Source organism: Heloderma suspectum, chromosome 8, assembly GCF_057233095.1.
Source record: "Heloderma suspectum isolate Gila_16-S chromosome 8, 16-S_ref, whole genome shotgun sequence".
NCBI classification, from domain to species: Eukaryota; Metazoa; Chordata; class Lepidosauria; order Squamata; family Helodermatidae; genus Heloderma; species Heloderma suspectum.
Window position 1 is genome coordinate 879,433 of NC_139465.1, and position 21,976 is coordinate 901,408.

Below are 21,976 nucleotides of genomic sequence, written 5' to 3' on the forward strand. Positions count from 1 at the left end.
ACTCTGCTGGCCCAGCACAAAGAATCACAGAATCATAGAACAGTAGGGTTGGAAGGGCCTACAAGGCCATCGAGTCCAATCCCTGCTCGATGCAGGGATCCAAGTCAGAGCATCCCTGACAGAAGCTAATTGAACAATCCCTGACGGAACAAACTAATTTAGAGACTTGGGCTCAGAATTTCTGTCCCAGCCATCTGGACCCCATTAACCTCTCCTTTGCGCACGCACACAACAACGCAGTAGAGGATTCTTCCTCTCCTGGCCAGTCCGAAGAGGTGGCATAAATCAAACGGTTTTAATCTTTCTGCTGTCTGGCAAGGAGGGTGCAAAAGCTGGGGATGGAACCAGTTCCCCTTGTCAAGTCAAATGTGGAACTTGCTGGCGACCCAAAGCAGTCCTTCCCCAGGCCACATGTCAACATTATTTGCCAGCATTCATGGCTCCTCTACCCCAATGTTGCTGTGCATCAACGACAGTGTGACAGGAATTGGAACCCCCTTAAAAAGCCCCCCTACCCCAAACTCTTAACTTGATTGAGCAGGGAGGGGGGCAATTTCCCAGCCTGCACCTGGCTAAGCAGTTATTTGCTTCTGCAGCGGTCCCATTTGGAAACAAAATGAAATCAAGGGGAAATTGGGTGGGTCTGCAGAAAATTCCAGGAATGCGAAGGAGCCACTAAGCTGCTGCTTCTCACCCCCAATCCTTCAGCCCACACCCCCTGGGAGGGTCTGTGGTAGAGCCCCTGCCTTGCAGGCAGAGCGTCCCAGGTCCAGTCCCCAGCAGCCTCTCCAGGCAGGGTTGGGAAAGTCCCCATCCTGGTCCCTAGAGGGAGAGCCGTTGCTGCCGACCGACGGACCGCACTGGGCTAGAGGGACCAATGGGGGCCCGGGCTCCGGATAAGGGGCTTCTGATGTTCCTGTGCATGCAGGAGGGCAGCCATGCGCCTCACGAAGGCAGAAATGCTGCTGACTCAGTTCCTGATGGCTAAGGCAAAGAGGCCACAGGAGAGTCAAGGTTCAGTCTTGTGGGGGGTCACACTTAAAAGCAGCTGCTGCGGGGTCAGCTCTGATTTTGAGCGCAGCAGGACTGGGAGAGGGAAGGTTCAACCCTTTCCCTCTTGCCATTCCCTCAGTTTAACACCCCCGCCCCACCCCGAAGGGAATAAAGACAGCTCCTGCAACGAGCCTCCCGTCTCTCTCCCCCTAGCAAGGTTACTGGCTAGGATTTGGTGAGGAGATCGCATGGAGGAGCAACGCAAGTGGAGAGGGCTCAGTGCCCCCCAGCTCTTCCGAGTGTCAGGAGACGGTTGTGGTTTTCCCAAGCCACATCTGCTTTGGCCCGGAGCTGCAGAAAGGAGAACACGGGTGTGCCACGGGTGGGTGGGTGTGCAAGTGCGCATGCGGTGCAGGCTGGCCAGCAGACAGGAGGTTGCATCGCCATTGTAGGGTCAGGGCTGCCGGCGTTTCTCATGCAGCCCCTGCCAGCCAGTGGATGAAGAGACACACCCAAGATCAGAGCCAAGCAAGCAGTCGGATGCAGCCCCCCCCCCCCCCCCCGGTTCTTTGGCTGAGATTTATAGGAGGCTGCGAGCTGGAGATTCTCTTCATGGGCAGGGACCAGAACATCCTGCCAGACAGGCCCTCCGCAATCTCCTCTTCCCTTCCTCATACTTCCGCTCTTGGAAGATGTGGGCACACAGGAGTCCTCATTAAAAAACAGAGCTTAGCTTGGCCCATGAGGAAGAGGAAGACAGGTGAGGGGGGCCACTCAGGGCTCCAGTTTCCTACAACAGGGATGGGAGCTCCAAAAGGATAAGGGGACAAGAAATGGAGCATCTTGCCAAGGCCCAGGAGGTTGCAGGAACCAAGCTGCTCATGCTGTCCTCCCGCACCCCCGCACCCGCCCAGCACCACCAAACCCAGACAACCCATGGCTTTTGGTTGAAACATGCTTGGGGCAAAGAGCCTTGCAACAATTCCAGGTAGCAGCGGCAGGCTTCCCACAAGTCCACACCTAGAAGCAAGTGCCAGAGCTACAGAGAGGCACAATGGCAGCCAGGAAGCCATGAGAGGAGAACTCTGCTCAGGGCCAGGGTGGAGGAACGAGAGGCAGAGCAAGAGCGAGAGAGAGACTGACATGTCTCCAGCTCCTGGCCAGGAGTAGCAAGAACACGCAAAGTCAGCCAGGCCCTGGAGGTTGGGGGTCGGAGGCTGGAATGCCAATATGGAGTAGAATCGTGGGCTTGGGGAAAGGGTTAAAAGGAAGGGGTGCAGAGCACCATGAATGAAGATTCATCTTAATGACATGTCCAGGATGAAGGGGTTGGCAAATCCTTTATTTTAGTCAAGAAGGGGAGGGGAAATGGAACATGCACCATGAGGAGACAGAGCAGGAAGAATTCAAGCAAGTACCCAAAGGTCATAGACTGGTCACATCTGGGCATGTTTCCAACTAACCTGGTGAGTAAGCAAAGGTGCCTGGGAAAACAAGCTAAGTGAAAAGGCAGGGGGAGGAAATTGGCAATTTGACAATAAGGATCTCTTGAATCATCTGAAAACCAAAGCAGGCTCCTAAAGAAAAGAGAAGGAAGGAGAGGCCACATTCAAGAAATGCACATGTTGGTGGGGCAAAATCAAGAAGGCAGAAAGCACAGCAGCAACAGCAGCACAAGGGACATTGAGGAGGATGGGCTCAAGTTGCAGGAAGCCAGATTCCGCCTGAGCATCAGGAGAAACTTCCTGACTGTTACAGCAATATGACAACGGAACCAATGACCTAGGGAGGTGGTGGGCTCTCCCACACTGGAGGCGTTCAAGATGAGGCTGGACAGCCCCCTGTCAGGGATGCTCTGACTTGGATTCCTGCACTGAGCAGGGGTTGGACTTGATGGCCTTGTAGGCCCCTTCCAACCCTACTGTTCTATGATTCATCTCAGTCAATCGTGCCTCTCTGCTCCAGTTTTGACAAAGCAACAAGGAGACAATTTTCTAGGAGCCCAAGGCCCAACCGGACCAGGTCAGAACAAAAGGAACAATTCCTTGCTGGCTGAATCCACTGACACCTAGGCATGGAGGCAGACCAAGGTGACCTGGAGGACAACCTCCTGGCAAGATCAGGCATTGAAGAAACTGCCTCTCCCACCCTTCAAATTGTGTCCAGAAAAGACAGTGAGTGTTGCCTGGTGGGAGGTGCTTTCCCCAACCAGCTGTAGTCAACTGGTCAGCTGCTCAGACACGTCCACCCTGTCTTGAGGCAGGAACAGCCTTCCCCCTTCTGGCTTCTGCCAGTCCTGTTCTCTAGCCCCAAGAACATCTGTAAGGAAAGGGAGATGGCTTCTTCTTGCTCTCATGACTCTATACCAGAATGGCCCAACCTAGTTGCCAACCATAGGACTGGACAAGCCAGTGGCATGACCTCCAGCTTAGAGTTCCGTGGACTTTTTTTGCAACTCGTGGCTCCCATGTCCTTCCTCCTGCCCTCCTTCAGCTCGATTGACACTGCCAGGTCTTTGCTCACCCTGTGCTTTTTATTAGTTCCTGAGCAAGTTTGTCCATCCTTTTATAACACCACAAACTGCAGAAGGCTAGGAAGCTGCGGGGGGGGGGGGGGATAGAAAGAGCAGGGAAAGCTACAGGGAGGCAACATGACTTCCCCTTCTTCATATTCTGTAGGAGATCCATTTACTCTGGGGCTGATGTATTCAGCAATCGTCCCTCCCCTCCCCCATCGCTTGGCCTTGCCAAACACTGTTCTTTGCAAACTGAAAATGCCTGTTGTGAGTCAGGTGCAGGGCAACAAGTGGCCGGCTTTGGAAATATTCATACCTTGGCACAGATCAGCAGGGTGATGGTCTCTTGGCAGAAGCTAGGCCCCTCCCACCTCTTCCAGGAAATATCTGCATTTTGCAAATGCTGCTTAAAAGGCAAACAGTTTACATGAGAAAGACGCCTGCACAAAGCATACTTTCCAGAGCCAACTAGCAGCAGCTCTATCGCTGCAGCCAAGCAGGCCTGGCTCGAGACATTGTGGTGCCAGGAGGGGAAAGCCCCACGGGGCAGCCCCTCCCAGGCCAAAAGCACGCGAGCGAATCAAACAGCCATGGACTGTCCACCCCTCAGCGGCATCCCAAATCTCTCAGCTGAGGTCGCCGCCTCACTCTGCCCCATGGCAGGGCAGACCAACTGGCTTTTGGGAAGCACCAGGTCACCCTCATTGGCAGCTTTTCCAGAATAACTCCCTTTTCCAGATTTGCTAGGCCTTGGACTAACGGTGCCTCCCCAAGACAGACAGACACCTCTGCAACCCGTCCCCACCCATACGGAATTCAACAACTTTCTGGGCTCGTCTTTTTACTAGAGGGGATTTCAAATCCATGCTGCAGGAGACTACATCCTGAAATGGTCCCCAGCAGCCTTTCCTCTTTCAATTCCAGGTTCTGCGACAGGCACGAAATCAGAGGCCCTTTTGTGGGACCTTCCCCCTCCAAAGAGTCTCGCAAAGCACCAGCTGCTCCCATCTGCCCATCTCTCAGCCCCACCCTGGTTTTCAAAGAACCATCCCAGTTGTGCCCGAGAGCCAGGGCAGCCCACCAGCCACTTGGTCCTCTTTTGGGGGAGGATTGCACTGGCACACCGTCAAAATCCAGTTTCATCAGCGTGCTTCTAAGGCTCTTGAAGTTTCTGGCACGGGCATTTGGTAAATTCTGAATGTGGAACGTTCCATTTCTCAAAAGCAACTGAGCTAATCGCATCCCTGCACCACAAAAAAAGTTAGGCACAAAGGAACCCCTTGTGGAGATGGCGATGCACAACCCTTCTGGGAGCACACCAGTGCCTGAGCACAAGAGCACCCCCTGACACAGGAGGCCTTCCTGCCCTTATCCATGGGTTTGCTGTCACAGAGCTGCCCGCTTCATCTCCTCCTGTCCAACACACACCAGGGTGTCTCTTCTATAGGAGAGATGGGCACACGCATTCACACACACCCGGGGACAGCAGAGACAAGAGCTTTGGCTCATTTTTTTAATGTATCACAATGAGCAGGAAACATACTTGATGAAATATTTTCAAAGGAGTATATTCAATTACCATCTACAATCAACTTAACTATGACAACAAAGTGTTTTGTGACAAAATCTTGTTTTTTGAGCGTTCCGTGTGGTTTGTTTTTGTCCGTCTCCATGTATTTTGGTACAGTTTGAGATCAGCATCGTTACAGTAACAAAAAAGCTAACAAGACTACATTATAGAAAAACACCAAGAACATCATTTTTGGTTTCACTTGCTCTAGTTTTTGTACATTGCAAAGGCTGTTCATATACCTCTTCTTCACCTCAGTTATGCTTTCTGTTTTATCCAGACTTGCCACTCCCCCTCCCCCTGAATCAAACAGATGAAAAATAGTCCAAAACTTTGTGTTTCACAGTGGGCAGGAATTTCAGTGCCATCAAACCAAGCAACCAAGCAACCCTCAAGAGCTCTGCTTCTATTTCAGAGGGCCCCAAACCGCCACCCATTGTGCCAGCTTGCATGGGGGCCTTGCTACACCTCCCCCCCCCCGCCAGCCTGCCTGGCATTGCCTCAGTTGGGGTCACAGCCCGCATCACGCCTCTTGTTCAGAACGCTCTCGGCTACACAAACAACGCTCGGCTCATTAATGCCATTAAGGTCTTTCCCAATCTCTCCTTTTGCTTGGATTCCAGCATCAAGGGAGAGCTGAGAAAAACAAAAGTGTATCTGCATACAAGGACGGAGGCTCGGGTAGAAGGCCAGTCCCGTAGGGACAAGGCTCGGACGATTTCAAAACCTAGGTGCCAAATGCCGGCATGGGGGCCTCACTGTCCCCACCCAGCACTGCTTAGCGCAGCCCCGCCTTTCATGCGGAGCTTCTGTGGAACCCAACTGCTAAACCACGCGGTCCAAAATGGCAGGGTGTGAGGGCGGGAGCGCCGCGGATTCTTGTGAACTCCAGGGAGAGGGGTGGGGGAGAGGGGTGGGGCGGAAGGGGAGGCTGCAGAGGTGTTTCTCATCAGGTACTGCAAGAGTCTCCCGGACGCGGTGGAACATCAGGAACGCACGGAAACACCGTTTGGAGGTGGGCAAGAGCAGGCAAGCGGGAGGAGGGGGGAGACTGTGCCTGTAATTAAGTGATGCTGGGGGGGGGGGAGCGACACAAACAGGATGATTTCAAAGCAGACCACCAACCCTGACAGGTAAAGCTAGTGTTAAACTGGAAACTTATACCACACAGAGAACCCAAAACAAAAAACCTTCTATATGATACAGAGTAACATACAACAGTTAAATGGCAAAATATATATATATATATATCTATGTATTTTTCATAGAATTACAAACAAGTTAAAATAATGAAAACCAAAACTGTACAACTTTAAAATTTAAAAAATGTTCATCTCAAGCAAGGGAGAAATACAAGGATCTTTGTTAAAGAGAAACGGCAACATTTTGCCCACTTGCATCTGCTTTTGACACCTTATGCTACAACTGGATACTGGCAGTAATATTCAGGGGTACACTTTTTAGTACGGCCTACTTAAACAATCAAAGAAGGAACTTGCATTGTGCATCAGTCTAGACAGAAATGTGTACAACAGTTCAAGGTTGAGTCTTCCGTCAAATGAAAGAAAAAAGGGCATGAAAAAAAAAGTTCTGGCTTAGCAGGGCAGGGGGGAAGGTTTTCGGTCATGCGTCTCTCAGAACACAGCAGTTCTTCCTTGCAGAATCACTGGCCCTTTCTACGGTTTGGGAGTTGGGTCGGGGGGGGGGGGAGAAGCCAGAAGGTGAAAGAGCGCCCCCCCATCCCAGCATTCACAGTCTACGTTCCCTTTTGAAACACAAGAAAGATGGCGGTGAGGGGAGATTTCACTACTGGGAGTGGGGGCTGGAAGAAGGGATTGCTGGCATTCGGCTAGGAAGTGACAGCGCCACGCCTGCTTGCCTCTAAATTCCACACTGTAGCAGCACAAAGTTTTCCTTTCAATGTCCGGACCAGATAAGATGTCACAACAGGGGAGCAAAGAGATTCACACCAGGTCCCCCACCTTGGGGGCAGCAGCGGGGGGTCACACAGCACTCGCACTGCCCAGCACACAGAGACACGTCTGTGACACACAAAAACACGTCTTTTGGTTCGCTGAAGCTGCAGGAAGAGCTTCTCCTCGGCTTGCCAGAGAAGCACAGAGGACAACCTACATGCTTATTCATTTATGGTTCCTTTATTTAAACTGAGTCTTGTGGCTGAAATCAGAAACAAATCCTCAAGTCAAAAGAAGAATCCTTTTTGCTCATTCTGCACCAGTGGTGAAAAGGGGTTGTCTTTGGATTTTATTTAAAGCATGAATTTCTTTTTGAGGAAATAAAACAAAACAAAACAAAAGCAGAAAAACATCCCCCCACCCCCCACATGTAACAAAAAGTCCCCGGAAAAGGAACAAGTGCACCCTAATCATTACCCAAAGAGAAACAAAGGCCGACACTTCCAAAATGGAGCCTTCAAAGGCTCCGTTCCAAAACATTTACAAAATGAGGAAAGGAAGGCAAAAGAAGAAGAAAGAAGACAGAGTTAAGTGCACAAGGGTAACAGACAGGTATACACCTTAAAAAGTTTTGAACCCCCAACAAAAATATTCTGCAAGGGATCCTACTGACCCCTTTGAAACCCTTTGAATTTTTTTCTTTAGTTTTTATAAAATAATTTTGCAACCACCCTCTAAGAAATGAAGGCAGTGACCGTAAGTGGAAGATTACAGGATGGAGAAGGGAATCAAGGTACAAAGGGGGAAAGCTTCCGCGAATCAATGGGTTGTAATCTATCTGGCTAGGAATGAACAAGACAACATCAAATGAGAAGCCGCCAGCTGACCATACAAAAGCTAAATGTACACAAAAGGAGGGGAGGGGAGGGGGGTTCTTTTAAATCTACCATACTGCTTCAGTTCATTTCCAATGCAACAATCTACTCAACACCAAAAATGGTCATATCTATCATAAATACAGAAAGTCAGTTGTTTTAAAACTTATTTTTAAGCTCCAAGTCCTTAACACTCTTTGCGTTGATGGGGTTTTTTTTCTTTTCTGAAAAGTGGGAGTGCTGAACTTTCCCCCTTGAAATTGGCTTCAGCAGAAAAGCTACCCTTAAAATCCCCAGAAAGCTAACTCAGTTCACATTGTTTGTCTCTTGAATACTTTCTGCCCATTTTTAAATTAACAAAAAAATTCCTTTTCTTGGAAAAAAAATCAAAACCAAAAAAGAAATTATATATATATTTATATAAAACAATGATTCTGAAAACTGAACAAAGTGTGAGCGATTGACCTGAGAATAAAAAGACGTTACATTTCTTTTTTTCCTTTTAGCAAGCCATTGGTATCTGAATGCTAAGACAGCAAGAAATTTAAAACTGTAGCAAGGTGGTCTGCTTTCCCATACAGTTATGCCGGCCTCTGCTGTGCTTGGGGGGGGGGGGCATTATTGAAAGGGGGCTAGAGCTCCACAGACAGACAGACAGACAGACACTGGAGAGGCGCCTTCAAGATCGACACAGTGTCCCTCTCAACAGCCAAAATGCAAAAAGAAAGCCATGGAAAATCTGCCGGCATCAGTATATGGGAAAACAACCCACGCTTCTCTCTTCTTTTTTCTTTTTCTTTTTTGGTTAGAAGCTTTGGAATTGCAGTTAGTCTATTTCTGAAATTGGTTTGTTAATTTTTGTTAATTCTTTTTTTAAATCGTTCATCTTCAAAGCTTACAGTCTAAAGGTGTCCGTTTCTATGCTCGTGAGACCACCGCTGTCCTCGGGGCGGCGCGGCTCCTCGGGCCTCTGCGCCGGGCTCGCCGGTCCATCGGACGTCTGGCTAAGCTCCGAGTCCGACTCCTCCAAACAGTCATCTGTTGGCATCGAGGGCTGAACCCCTGAGGTGCTGCATGAACTTGAGGTAACCGTTGAAGATGAGGAGAGAGGAGGAGGAGGGGGCGGCTTCCCCGGGGGGGCCCCCCGGGAGACCGCCGGAGGCCAAGACTTCCTGGAGGTGCGGGGGGGAGCTGCAGACGGGGGCGAGGGGCTGTCGTTGGAGTGAGCGGCAGGCTGCGAGGTAGATGCGGCGCCAGGGTCGGGGGGGCAGGCGGGGTGAGGTAATAGAGTGGGGTGCTCTTTGGCGTTTCTTGCTGCTCTTGGGATTGTTCGATGTTTGTGCGCGGCGGACTCGAGGTGCTGCCGGAGTGCTTCTTCCCCGCACACCGTGCTCTCGCACGCCACACACTGGTACGCGCTGCTGCTGCTGCTGCCGCTGCCGCTGCCCCCGGCGGGCACATGAAGCACCATCTCTTGCAGGTTCACCACCGGCTGGCCGGAGAAGCAGAGGGTCCTCAGGTGGTCGCTGGCCGCCTCCGGGCTGCTGAAGCCGGCCTGGCACTTCCGGCACACCAGCCGGTGCTGCGCCTTTGGGGCAATGAAGGGGTCACAGGGGGAGTCCACAGCACTGCTGCTTTCCGCCTCGGGCTCTTCGTGGGGTGTGGGCAGGTGGGGGGAGGCCTCGCGGGGCGCGGCCTTCTGCTCTTCGCGTCTGGGGGGTTCTTTGGCAGGATCTTTTTCTGGGGTAGCAGCCCCCGAGGGGACTGGGGTTTGGCTTCCTTTGGGCTGCTGCTGCTGCCGCTGCTGCTGCTGCAATGCTTCCTGCAGGCTCTGCTGATATTGCTGGTATTGCTGCAGCAGGGAGCCAGGGGACAAGCCGAGCAGGGCTTGCGACAGTGCAGGGCTGTAGGGGAACAGCCCTTCCATGCCATACATGGGCTGAAGGTACCCGCTCTGCAAGGCCCCTGGGATCTGGGGGGCGTAGTAGGGAGAAAAACCAGGGACAAAGTAGGGGAGGAACTGGCTCGTCAACAAAGCCGTGGGGTCCGAATTCAGGGCCGCCTGCAGAGCCTGGAGCTGCGAGGCCTCCACAGAGTACTCCACGGCAGGCAGGCTGGCAGAGAGGGCCGGGGCCTCCACTCTGTCCTTCTTGGGGGCCAGCAGGGCATCCCCCTTGCCCTTGGCAGCCCTCTCCTTCTCCTTCAGCTTCTCGCTGTCCTTGTCCTTCCGAGGCAGTGGCTGGGGCTGCGGTGGGACCGTGGCCACTGTGGCTTGCGCTGGGCTGGGGGAGCTCAGGGAGGCTGAAGGCTGCTTATTTGGTAATCCAGAGGTGGGAAGGCCAGGCGAGGGGACACTTGTGCCGGGGAGACCCATCAGGCTGGGCTTCGGAGACGTTAAAGCTAGGGAGGAAGGAGAAGGAAGAGTTACGCGGGGGGATCGTGGCCGAGCCCATGCCTCAGCTGGGCAATGGAGCTGAAGGGCCCCATGATGGGCCGAGGAAGGGCAAGGCGCCATCTCCTTCCTCTAGGTGTGGCAGGCCACAGCAGACGAAGACGACATGCTGGTGGAGGAGGAAGCTCCCCCCCGCCACCCTCACTGGGGAGCAGGACTCAAGTCTCCCCCCCCTGTGATGCAGGGCCTTTCAGAAACCCCTTGGAGGGCAGAGGGAAAGAGGTGGCAGTGTGCACAGCCTCCCGTGCCATGGCGAAGAGAGGTGATGTGCCCCTCGGGGGGGGGGGAGAAGAAGGGTGCAGGATGGTTCCTAGGGAGAGCATTGACCAGCCTGGGAAAGGTGCAAGAGGGAGAGATGAGTGGGCATGGGCAAGCTAGAGTATTTTCCCTGGGTAGGACAGCAAGCAGCTGTACAGTCCTTAACTGTCCTGCAACAAGCTCAATTCCCAGATGGCAGTAAGAGAGTCAAATGCAAATGTGCAGAACTCTCAGTGAGAGGAAGGCTGGGGGGGGTGCTCTCAGTTCAAAGAGCCCCCACCCATGTCCAAAACACAGGGAGGGGACACAGCCCAATGGCAAAGCCCTTGCCCTACGTACAGAAGGTCACCCATTTGGGCACTAACGGTGTCTCCTGTGAACGCCGGGCTGGGGAACGTGTGGCCGACCCTCCAGATGCTGTTGGACGGCAATTCCCATCAGCCCCATTCAGCATAGCCGATGGAAATCCCAGGCCTGGCAGGCCGCACGCTGCCCACCCTTGCTTTAAAGGCTCCCAGGTGGCAAGTCTGAGAAAGACAGAGCCCTCTTGGCAGGAGGGCCCGGAAGGCTGCGGCCAGACAGAGCAGGAAGCCCTGGGCGGGATGGGCAGGGCAGGGCAGCAGCAGCCTCCCAGCACTCTCACGGAGCCCTCTGGCACACGCGGAGGTGGAGGCACTTTCCCAAAGAAATCCTCTCCCGAGACGCCCCGGTCCCTCACCGGCGCTGAACATCCAAGGGAGCACCCAAGGGGCTGGAGGCTGGGAGAACAAAACCCCCAGAGGGCCAGTGGGTGCCCAGCACTCCGGAGGGGGCCCCTTTGGTGCAGTCCTGCCTCAGTGCTCCTGGCCAGGTGTGCTGCGGCTCCAGCCTCCAACGCAGCGACTGCCCGGCAGGCTGCAGAAGGCGAGTTGGGCAGGAGAGGCAAGAAACCAGTCTGACCCACACGCCGCTCTGGCGAGGACAGGCAGCCACTAAGCAGGGCTCTGGAAACGCCTGCCTCCGAAAAGAGGGGTGCGGCACCTCCGGCCCACAAAGGCTCCTGGGTTCCTCCACGGGGCCGGGCTGGCTGTCCTCCCAGCCCCTGGCAGGAGCCCCCCTGCTGTTCTCTCCCATCTGAACAGTGGGGCGTGGGCGGGCGCCCAGGGACTGGGCCGGCACCGGGATGATGCAAGCCCTGCCCCCTTCTCTGTGCCTCTCCCAGCCTAGCAGAAGGCCACGTGCCCCTCCGGAGGGGCCATGATGTCAGTGGGCGCAGCCACCCCCATCGGCGTTGTTCACCTTGGGAAGGACCAGGCGGGGACACTCCACGCTCCTGTATGGAACGGCTGCTGGGAGGCCGGCCAGCGAAGGCGGCTAAGGACTGGCAAAACGTGGAGCTGAGGGGCTGGCCCACCCATGGGGGCGGGGCGTGCTGGCAGGAGCTCTGCTGGCGCCTCTTCCACACCAGGCAGAACCTCCTGCCCTGAAGGGACACGCGGCAACGGAGAGTGGGTCGAGCTCCAGCTCTGCCAGTTATTCCAGGAGAGGAAGGGCCGAGGGGCGGCCAGCAAGGGAGGAGCCGTCCGCCATCCCCAGCAGCCTCCCCGCTTCCCAAACCCCCAGGGGCGGCAGCAAGGGCTCGCTCCCTCCCTCCAGCTGGATCAGAGGAGCCAGTCAGGGACATTGCCCAGCAGGGCGGGTGATCGCTGCCGGCTCCCCGCTCATGGCCATCCTGCGAGACTCACCACAGCCACGTCCTTGCCCCGGCCACATGTGCTCGAGATGAGGACGGAGGTGGGGTGGGAGCAGCTCACCTGTGCTGGAGGGCGTGAAGCCAGGCAGGGACGGGCTGTTGAGGCCGGGCAGCAGGACAGGCGGGATGCCCTGGAGGGATGCTGGGTAGGTGGCAGGGAGGCTCAGTGCCGGCAGAGGGGGGCCGTCGAACAGGCCTTGCTGCTGAGCAGCCAGGCCCAGGACCTCATTGGCCTTCTTGATCCGGTCTAGCTCCTGCTGTGCCATCAGCTGCCGGACTGTGGCTGGGTCAAAGTACTCCTTCTCCTTGTCCAGCTGGCTTCCGATGGTGTCCTTCACCTTGGAGATGTGCTGCTGAGAGAAGATGTGGTCCCGCACGGACAGGCGGGCGCTGTACTTGATGCCGCACAAGGCACACTCCGTCTTGGGTCCCTCGTAGCTCGCTTGGTTGATGCCAAAGTGCTTGGCCATGCTCAGCTTGGACTTCTTCTCCTTGGCCCGAGCATTCTGGAACCAGACCTGGACAACCCGCTTGGGCAGCCCGATGTCATTGCCCAGAACCTCGCACTCCAGCATGGTGGGTGTCCGGTAGTCGTTGAAGCAAGACTTCAGCACCTTCAGCTGGAGGTTGGTCATCTGGGTGCGGAAGCGCTTCTGCCCAGGCCGATCCCCGCTGTCCCCAGACTTGCCTGCGGAGCCGCTCGTGCCGGGGCTGGGCGAGCAGGGGTCTGCCAGGCTGGAGGTCTCGCTGTAGTCCACAGTACCGTCATTGTCGTACTCTTTGCTGTAGAAGCTGGGGGCTGGGCTGACCAGGCCCGAGGAGAGCCGGTCTTCATACTCGGACATGGCCATCATGGCGGCCTTGGTCAGACCCTCACTTGGCCCCGACGAGCCTTTGGCTTCTGTGGCGAGCCCTGTGGCACTGTCATTGTCTGCGTTGCCCTCATCGCCGGTGGTGGTGTCTGTGATGGCTGTGTTGACGGAGGAGCAGTCGTCATTGTCCAGCTTTGCTTGGTCAAAGCTCAAATGGACAGAAGCCACGGAGGGGCTCTCAAAGTCCTCAATCCCTTCGACTTTGATGGAGGATGGGCTCAGCAGGGTCCGAGGAGAGAGCTCCAGGGACTTGCTTACTGGCGAGAGCGGAATGCCCTGGCTGTCGCTGCTGCTGCTGGGGGGAGGCAGGTGGGAAAAGCTGGATCCATCAAAGAGGTCTCCCTTCACCTGGAGTCCCCCATCACAATCTAAAAGCATGGCCGACAAGGTCAGGTTGTACCCTGCCCGCTTGGCCTCATGCCAGTGCCGGGATCGGATGTGTGCTTCCAGGGCCGTTTTGGCTTTGAAGAGGGCCCGGCAGAAAGGGCACCGCCGGTGGGCTTGGGCCGGTCCCACAGCCCTGAACTGCCCCTTCCGTTCCCGGGCCCGAGTGTTCTGGAACCAAACCTGCACCACACGCTTTTTCAAGCCCACCTCATGAGCAATATGGTCGAGCATCTTCCGGGTGGGGTTGGAGTCAAGCAGGTACTTCTGGTACAGAACTTCCAGCTGCTCAGGGGTGATGGTCGTCCGCAGCCGCTTGTCCCTCTGGGGCTCCTCTCCGCCAGTACTGCTGTCGTTCTCCCCAGGGCTCGCACTGGCCTTCTCCTCTAGCTTTCGCTTCAGGGTGCTCATGCTGGATGCTGGGGTGGAGGGCGAAGTGGCGGAGCTCATGGGAAGCTGGGGGAGCGTCCCGGACAGCAGCTGGCTGGCCAACAGGGGGTTGCTGGGGTCAAAGAGCATGAAAGGCATATCAAGCGTCCTGTCCAGGAACTGGGGGTGGATGAACTGGTTCTGGGCACTCAAGAAGTGGAGCTGCTGATGCTCTTGCCAGTGCTCAAAGGAGGGAAAGGCCAGCTTGCACTGGTCACACTGGTACGGGATGAGCTGAGCTGGCAAGTTGGCCAGCTGTTGGGGGGTGGCGGTATGAAGGGGCTTGAGAGGCAGGTGCGAGAGCTGGGAGGGGGGAGCAGGGCTCGACTGGGGCAGGACACACTGCGGGGGCTCGACTGGCTGCGGCAAAGGGGCGGGGGAGGCCCTGGGGTGCACAGAGCCGGCCTCCGGCTCCCCCAAGTCTGGCGGCGGCTGCACCTCCTGCTTTGGCTGCATTTGCTTCTCCGGGGCGTGGCTTTGCTGCGCACATGGAGGCCCAGGTTGCTTTGGTTTCTCAGTGGTGGCTTCTGCTCTGGAACTGCAGGCGGAGGAGTCATGGTCTGCCTCAGCCATGGAGACCTGCGGCAGGAAAGCCGAGGCAGAGGAGCAAGGGGCTGCGCTGGCAGAAGACGGAGGGGCGCTGTGGGCCTGGGAAGGCATCGGGGTGCTGCAGGAAGAGCTGGTGGGGGTCAGGAGCTCAGCCGCATCCATGGAATCCTCGTTCTGGCTGTCCTCCTGCCCGTCTTCATCCTCATCTTTGTAGCACAGCTTCTTCTGATGTTTGATCAGGTCAAAGATGCGCTGGAAGACGAGGCTGCACTTCTTGCACTGGTAGCTCAGGGTGCTTGTCCGGATGTATCGGTCGTTCGTCAGCTCCCGCCGCTCCCCGTCTTTGCCTTCCCCCTGGTTCTCGTAATTCTTCCTGGCCTTCTGGCGGGCATTTTGGAACCACACCACAATCACACGTGTCGGAAGGTTGAGCAAATTGGAGAGCTGTTCGAACTCGTCATCCTTTGGGTAAGCGTTGGCATCGAAGAAGTCCTGCAGAACCCGAAGCTGGTAGTCCGTAAAGCGAGTCCTGGAGGACCTCTTGCTCCCCCAGTACTCGTGCTTTTGCGGCTCTGGAGAGGGCGGCCGGGAGTCCACCTTCAGGTCCTCCAGGCTGGTGATGGGAGGGTTGCTGAAGTTGTATGGAGAGTCCTTGTTGCGCTGGCGCTCCTTGAAGAGTGTGTTCCGGAACCAGTGCTTGATCACCTTCTGCGGCAGGCCGGACTTGTCTGCCATCTCCTTGATCTGCTCTTCGCTCGGGGAATTGTTGATGTCAAAATACTGCCTCAAGACCCGCAGCTGGTCATCGGTGATCCGTGTGCGCGGCCTCTTGTTCTGCTGCTGCTGCTGCTGCTGCTGCTGCTGCTGCAGGAGACCCGGGTTGAGCTGGTGCTGGTAGAGCTGGGCCAGGTCTGCGGGCAGAGGGTCCACGGGGCCAAGCTGGGTTGGCAGCTGGGCAGGCAGGCTCTGCAAGGGCAGGCTCTGCATCATCAGGGGAGAGAAGAGGGGCAGCTCCATGGGCATGGGAAGCTGGGCGAGGGGCGGTGCCGGCTGGGTGGGTGCCAGGGTGGGAGAGGAGATGAGGGGCGGTGCCGAAGCTGTGACGGTGGGCGTGGAGGGGGGCTGCTGGGGGGATGCAGCAGGCGGCGGGGGCAGGGGCTCTGGCGTCTGGGGCCGCAGCGGGTAGAGCTTGTCATAGTGCTCGCGGTACCGCTTGGCAAACCTTTCCAGTTGCTTGAAGGGGAAGTGATGCTGGTGGACGTGCTCTTGGTGGCTCTTCAGGATGAGGACGTTGGAGAACAGCTTGCCACACGACTCGCATTCCAGCTTCTCCAAGCGCTCGCCCTGCTCGACCTTCCCGGCCTTCTTCTGCACCTTCTGCTTGTTCTCATTGTACTGAATGACCAGCTCAAATCCAAAGTTCTCCAGCAAGGCTTTGGTGGCATTCCCACGGGCATCAGACGCGATGCGGGGAGGGAGCAGGGAAGGCTCCGCAGGGCCTGCCGCCTGGTCTTTGGGCTTTAGGGTGTCGGGCAGGGGCTCTTTCGAGGTGGGGCGGCCCTCCAGCTTCTCAGAGCTCTCCCGCACTCTCTGGGCTTCCTTCTCCTTCCCCGTGGTTCTGCTCTTCTTGTCTGGGCGCTGGCTCTGCGGGAGGAGGGCACCGTGGGGCGGGGGCGGGGCCTGCGGCGGGGCCTGCGGGTGGCTTGGCTGGGGGAGCGGCACCTTCAAGTCCTCCAGCAGGCTGGGCCCTGCCCCCGCCAGCGCCAGCGTGCCGCTGGTCACAGGCAGGCTCACTTCGGGGTTCAGCTGGAGCTCCGCACTGGGGATATAGAACGGGAAGAGGAGGTGCTGCTGCTGCTGCTGCTGCTGGAGCTGGAGGAGGGTCTCCGCGGTCATCGGGAAGTGAGGCAAGAGAGCGGGGCTGAAGAGCTGCGACTGCAGCAGGGCTGCTTGCTGCTGCAGCTCCTGCTGCAGCTGGGCCTGGGCCTGGGCCTGGGCCAAGGCGTGTGCTTGCTGCTGCTGCTGCTGCTGCTGCTGCTGCCGGGACGCGATCATGTCCGCCAGCTTCTTGCGGTTGGCCTCCTTGGGCTCCGAGGGGCCTGAGGGGGCCACCGGGGTGGTGCCAGCACCGACGGGGACGTGGAGAGGGGGGACCCCCGTGCTCTCGCAGGAGCCCTGGCTGAGCAGGCTGGGGACAGGGGCTGTGCTGGCACTGCTTGTGCTGGTCACGGCAGACGAGGTGGGGGCGCTCACGGGACCGGGCGTGGAGGGGCAGCCCAGGGCACCGCCGCCCCCCGCCGCCTCCAGCTTGGCCGCCCGTGCCTTGGTCTGGTGCAGGACAGAGCGCATGTGGATCTCCAGGGTGGAGCTCTGGCTGTAGGCCACCCCGCAGGTGCTGCACTTGAAGGGCTTGTTGTCGGGGCTGCTGGTGGGCTCTGGCGGGCCAGTGGTGGACTCCTGGAGAGCTCGTTTCAGCTTATGCAGGTGGGAGACCGAATTGTAGTGGACCAAAAGGATGTTCTTCTGCGTGAAGGATTCCTTGCAAACGGTGCACTTGTATGGGCGGGATGGGTCCAGGAACTTCTCCATGGTGAAGTTTGGGCCCTTGCGGAAGGGGAGAGCCCGCTTTGGTTCTGAGCCCGAGTCCTCCTGTACAGACCCGGAGTCGCTCCCCGTGGGGCTCTGCTTGTCCTCCAGGTCGCTCTCCTCCTCTTTGTCTTCCTCAACGACGAGGGTGTGGTCTTCGGCCAGCGAAGGGTCCCCCATGGCCAAGAGGTCTCCGTTGACGAGGAGCCCCCCGTAGAGCTGCTGGATGTCAGCTTCATTCAGTTCCAGGTGGCTCGTCTCCAGGTGTTTCTTGAGGGCTTGAAAGGTGCGGAAGCTGCGTTGGCAAAGGCAGCACATGGTGGCTGCCCGGATGACGTGGTACTGGGAGTGCAGCTGGAGCTTCTCAATGGTTTTGAAGGCCAGGCTGCACTGACTGCAGCGGTATTTGTAGACATGCCGGTCGGAGACAGGCAACTGGGGCCGCTTAGCGTGTGCCTCACTGAAATGGGCCTGGAGGGCAGTGGAGCTTTTGAAACCTTGGCTGCAGCCCTTCTTCCAGCACAGAAACCCGGCATCATCTCTGGCAGAGGCCTGCTCAGGTGGGGCAGTCTTCGATTCTCCTCCACGCTCCGGGTTCTCAGAAGGCAGCAGGCCTTTGCCCAAGTCCTCCAAGGTCTCTGAAGAGATGGAAGAAGGGGGAAGCAAATGAGACACTCTGGGGGGTCACATTCCTGGGCTAATTCAGGAAGCATCCATTGCTATTTGCCATTCCTTTGGGACGGGCCTTCTGTCCACTTTGGACCCCTCACCAGGATCTTCTCAGATGCCTCCAGTACTAGGGAAGCTGGAGAAATCTGCAATGGATTCAAATGACTTCAGATTTCAAGGAATCCGACCTGTGGATTCCATGGTGGACCAACCTTTTTCCAAGTCCCTAGGATTCTGCAGACTTATGAACCATTTTTTTAAACTTTCCAGAATTGTACACAAATATAGTTATACAAAAATATGAACGTTGCTGGAAAATACTCTAATATATACTCCATTTTTTTAAAAAATACGTTTTATAAATCTCTGATCTCTCTTCAACCTCTTTTCACCCTCTGCTGTGTAGCAATCTGTTTTTGTGTACACCCTGCTCATTGATTGTACGCTGAGCTAGTAACCGCCAGCAAAAGTTCTATAAATTGTGGCAGACTTCTTTGCATACTTTTCCAAAGGGGGAAAAAATCCAAATCCATCAATGAGCGGCCGATGGAGCAAAAGATGCCTGACAATCCGTGAAACAGACAGGACAGATTCCACAAAATCCGTATTTCCCTATCCAGGACAACATCTGCCCAAGACTCCAGCATCCCCAACCTCCCCGCCCCCCGCTCCCAGGAAGACACTCTCCTTCATGCTTGCCTCAGTCTCAGGCCTGAATCCACCTCAGCCTCCCATCCCTCTTGTGGCCTTGGCGCATGTGCTGCGAGTGTTTGCCTCCCTTCATGCTTCCCAATCGCTTGACCGGCTTCCTGGCTTTGCTTCAATAGCCCTTTTTAATGAGGGGTTCAAAACGGACACAATACTGAATCTGTCAGCCATATTACTATTCAGTTTGTGAAAAGACTGGGGGGCGAGAAGAGAAGGATTGTGGGAGATTAAGCAAGGCATTCTAGGACACTCCATCTGTGAAAGGCAAACATGTCCCTGGTTGGTTGTTGGAGACAAGAATGCGTGAAACCACCCTCACCCCCATCATGTCCCACACTGATGCAGCTTCCCAAACACCGGAGACCACAGAAAGCCTCACTCACATTCCACAGCTCCAACATGGACCACAGACCTGGGACAGGCTCTGCACCAATGCTGACCAGCTGCTTCACAGCCCAAGGGCAACAATGGGGCACCACTCCTGAGAAAGGCTCTGCTGTGGCTGAACTGGCAGTTGCTCAAGAGCCACGTGGCATGAGGCCACCTCTGAGCTTCTATGGGTGGAGAACGAGCTCTATTCATATGTACCCTCAAAGCAAACAGAGGCGCAGGCTGTGTTTTGGGGGCCCTGATGGCTAAGTAGCACACATCCCCATCCTGCCCCAGAGTCCCAAGGAACAGTGCAAAACAGCTCAAACTTGCCACAGGCCCATTCTAGGCTGAGAACCCTAGAGAAAATCTGCCTTAAAGAGACTGACCAGACTGCTTGGCTGGTTGATCAGTGCTGGCATTCCCATCTCGATCTGGTGTTGCAGCTGGTATAAACATACTGCTAGGCATCATCACCTCCGGTGTGGTCACCTGTGGATGCCCAGAAGAGAAGAGGGAGAGAGACAACCGTGTCCTTAAAACCGTTAGTCAGGTGGAGAACTTTCAGCACCAGCAGAATGCTGGGAGGGGTGCATGTCAGTCTTTAGCCCCTTCCACAGACAAAGCTCAAATCAGTCAAGAACGTTTCTGCGGTTATATTGTAGACATAATTAGTGGCATACTCTCAAAGAAAAATATGATTAAATTTTTCTTTTATGCTCAATTCAGACTCTGATCATTGACTATGTTTTGTCACAGCTGGGAAGGTCCTTGTGCAACCCATTAGTTGAAAGGCCCACCTTAAGCAGCTGAACATCGAAGGAGGACCTCCCTCAAACTGTTTCTCCAAAAGCACACTGCAGTCTTGAGCCAAGAAGGGCTGCTGCACTATTTTCGAAGTGCTTGATACCAAAATGGAGAGAACTGACAAGGACAGGAGCTGGGTGGGGAGAAAGGTAGAAGGGACAGAAGAAGGCATTTGAAAGGCAGCGGAGCGTCACTCACCCTTTCTGTTCTCTAGCAGGAAAAGCGGCAGTGGCAGCAGCTTCCCTACTCCCCAACCCCACACACCGCTACCACACACATTTGGGTTCCAAGAACAAACAGCCTCTCTCTTGAGAGCCAAGACTGGAAGTTAAACATCAGGAACACCCAGGCACCCCTCACCTTTGCTGTGGCTAAAAAGAATAATCAAACCCACAGGGAGTCTAAGTCGGGGGGAAATGCGTCTCCCTCTGCAGGCCTGCAAAGTTCACCGAGTGCTCTTGAAAAGACTGGTCTTGCAGCAAGACAGAGGGTCACGTTCAGGGCTGGACGGTCCCGGTCACTTCCCAAGGGACGCCCATCTGCACAGGGGCAGGGGCAGGGGCACTCATCACCAACAGCATGACACCAAGAAGCGCAACAGCAGCACCTTCCCTGAGCCGTTGCTGACTCCACAGAGCATGTTGAGCCGGCAGCACCGTTCATCCAGTGCTTGCCGTGAGCTGAAGCAGCAGCAGACGTACAAGCAGGCAGCCATGTCTGAAAGACAACCTGGGCAGCCATTGTGCTGTGAGTGGAAAGCTCGCTAGAAGGAAAGCAGAGTATGCTAAAGCGGTGAAAAAAGCAAATCCAGCATCAGGAATTATTATAAAAGGTCTTGAAAAATAAAAACACAGGCATCACAATGCCACTGACTGCATCTATGCTGCCACCACATTTAAGGCTGTATGGATGGTTCTAGCCGCTCCCAGCTCCGAAAGGATATTGCAGAGCTGGGAAAGGGCAACTCCAACAATCAAGGGGTTCAGAGCCCCTTCTCCAAGAGGAAAGGTGAAAACACTCGGCACTTTTTCATTTAGGGGGTGGAAGATGACTAGTTGGGTGACAGGATAGAGGTTAATCAAATTATGAATGGTGCCAAGAAAGATTTTTTTCTCCACATACTAAAAACGTGGCTCATCCACTAAAACTGATTGACAATAGGTTGAGAATTGACAAACAGGAGTATTATTTCATACATCGTACACTTATCTTATGGAATTCAAGATGTTGCGACAGTCGTCAGCTGTAGAGGGCTTTAAAAGAAAGCTTTAACCCAATTCACGGAAGGCCTGTCCATGGTGCCCGGCCTGTCCGTGGGAGCTCCACACTCCTCTGGAAAGCAGATGGTGCAGAGAACGGGGGGATGCCTGTCGCCCACCCCTTTGTTGCTTATGGGTTCCCACAAGCACTCAGCTGGGGGATGCTGCTGCAAACAGGATGCGGGCAAGAGGAGATGGGCATTGTCCTGAATACAAAATCCCACTCTTGCATTACTTCCTGAAATGTGTGTGTGCGTGCAGGCATTCTTAAACACACACCCAGACAAAAACGCCCCAGAAAGTGAGAACGAAAGCCATGGGGAACATGGAACTCCCCATTTGCCTGCGCACAAAATATGACGTTTTCCCTTTTTAGGAGAACACAAGTGCTGTGGACCCCTTTGGAAGAGACTGGTTGACACATCTGGGTTCCTACTTGGTCCGATGCATGAAGCGGATGGCAAGGGGGCTACACAGAGTCACACCACAGACTCAAAAGGCACCATAGCACTTTCCGTCTTCCTGCCACTTGGCTACGCTTCTGGACTTTTACTTTTGGAAGAAGGGAACAACCTCTAATCCTTCTCTTCACATTTTTCTGCTCAAGTATCATGACCTTGCAGGTAGCCCACATGCTCTCCCCTCTGGTCCCTGTAAGTTTCCATTTTAAGCATTCTTTTGGTGGCCGCATTTGGCCTTGTCAACCACTGAAAGACACCATCAGCATCCACTGTGGGAGGGCACCGGTGACCAATACACACAGGCAGTTCAAAGAGGCAAACTTCTAACAGCAGTAAACGGACCTGGAGGCCTGGAGCCAAAGCCCCTGGAATGGAGCCGGCACGCTCGCCTTGCAGAGGTCACTCAGGAAGGAGCAAATCCTGCACCTGGGTGGAGGTGGAACTGAGAGCCTCCCAAGCCCCCCCCCCCCAGCTCTCCAGTCTGTTTGCATGGCTATACTGCCCCCCCCCCCCACTGAGAGAAGAGGCTTAGGGTAGTTTCCAGGGTGGGGAGATGAAGGGAGTGGGAAGAA

The 21,976-nt window shown here is 55.4% G+C and overlaps 1 protein-coding gene across 1 annotated transcript in view; it reads right to left on the reverse strand.

Annotated features, from left to right (window-relative positions):
* Nucleotides 1-5,015: 5,015 nt before the first annotated feature.
* The window catches only part of ZFHX3 (zinc finger homeobox 3), a 226,003-nt gene continuing 209,042 nt past the window's right edge, over nt 5,016-21,976 (reverse strand). The window contains exons 10-12 of the mRNA XM_084812478.1: nt 19,267-19,369; nt 12,373-17,769; nt 5,016-10,269 (exon numbers count right to left, since the gene is read on the reverse strand). Coding sequence (XP_084668604.1) covers nt 8,765-10,269; nt 12,373-17,769; nt 19,267-19,369 — 7,005 coding nt within the window. The 3' untranslated portion in view covers nt 5,016-8,764. The remainder of the gene's footprint in view (nt 10,270-12,372; nt 17,770-19,266; nt 19,370-21,976) is intronic.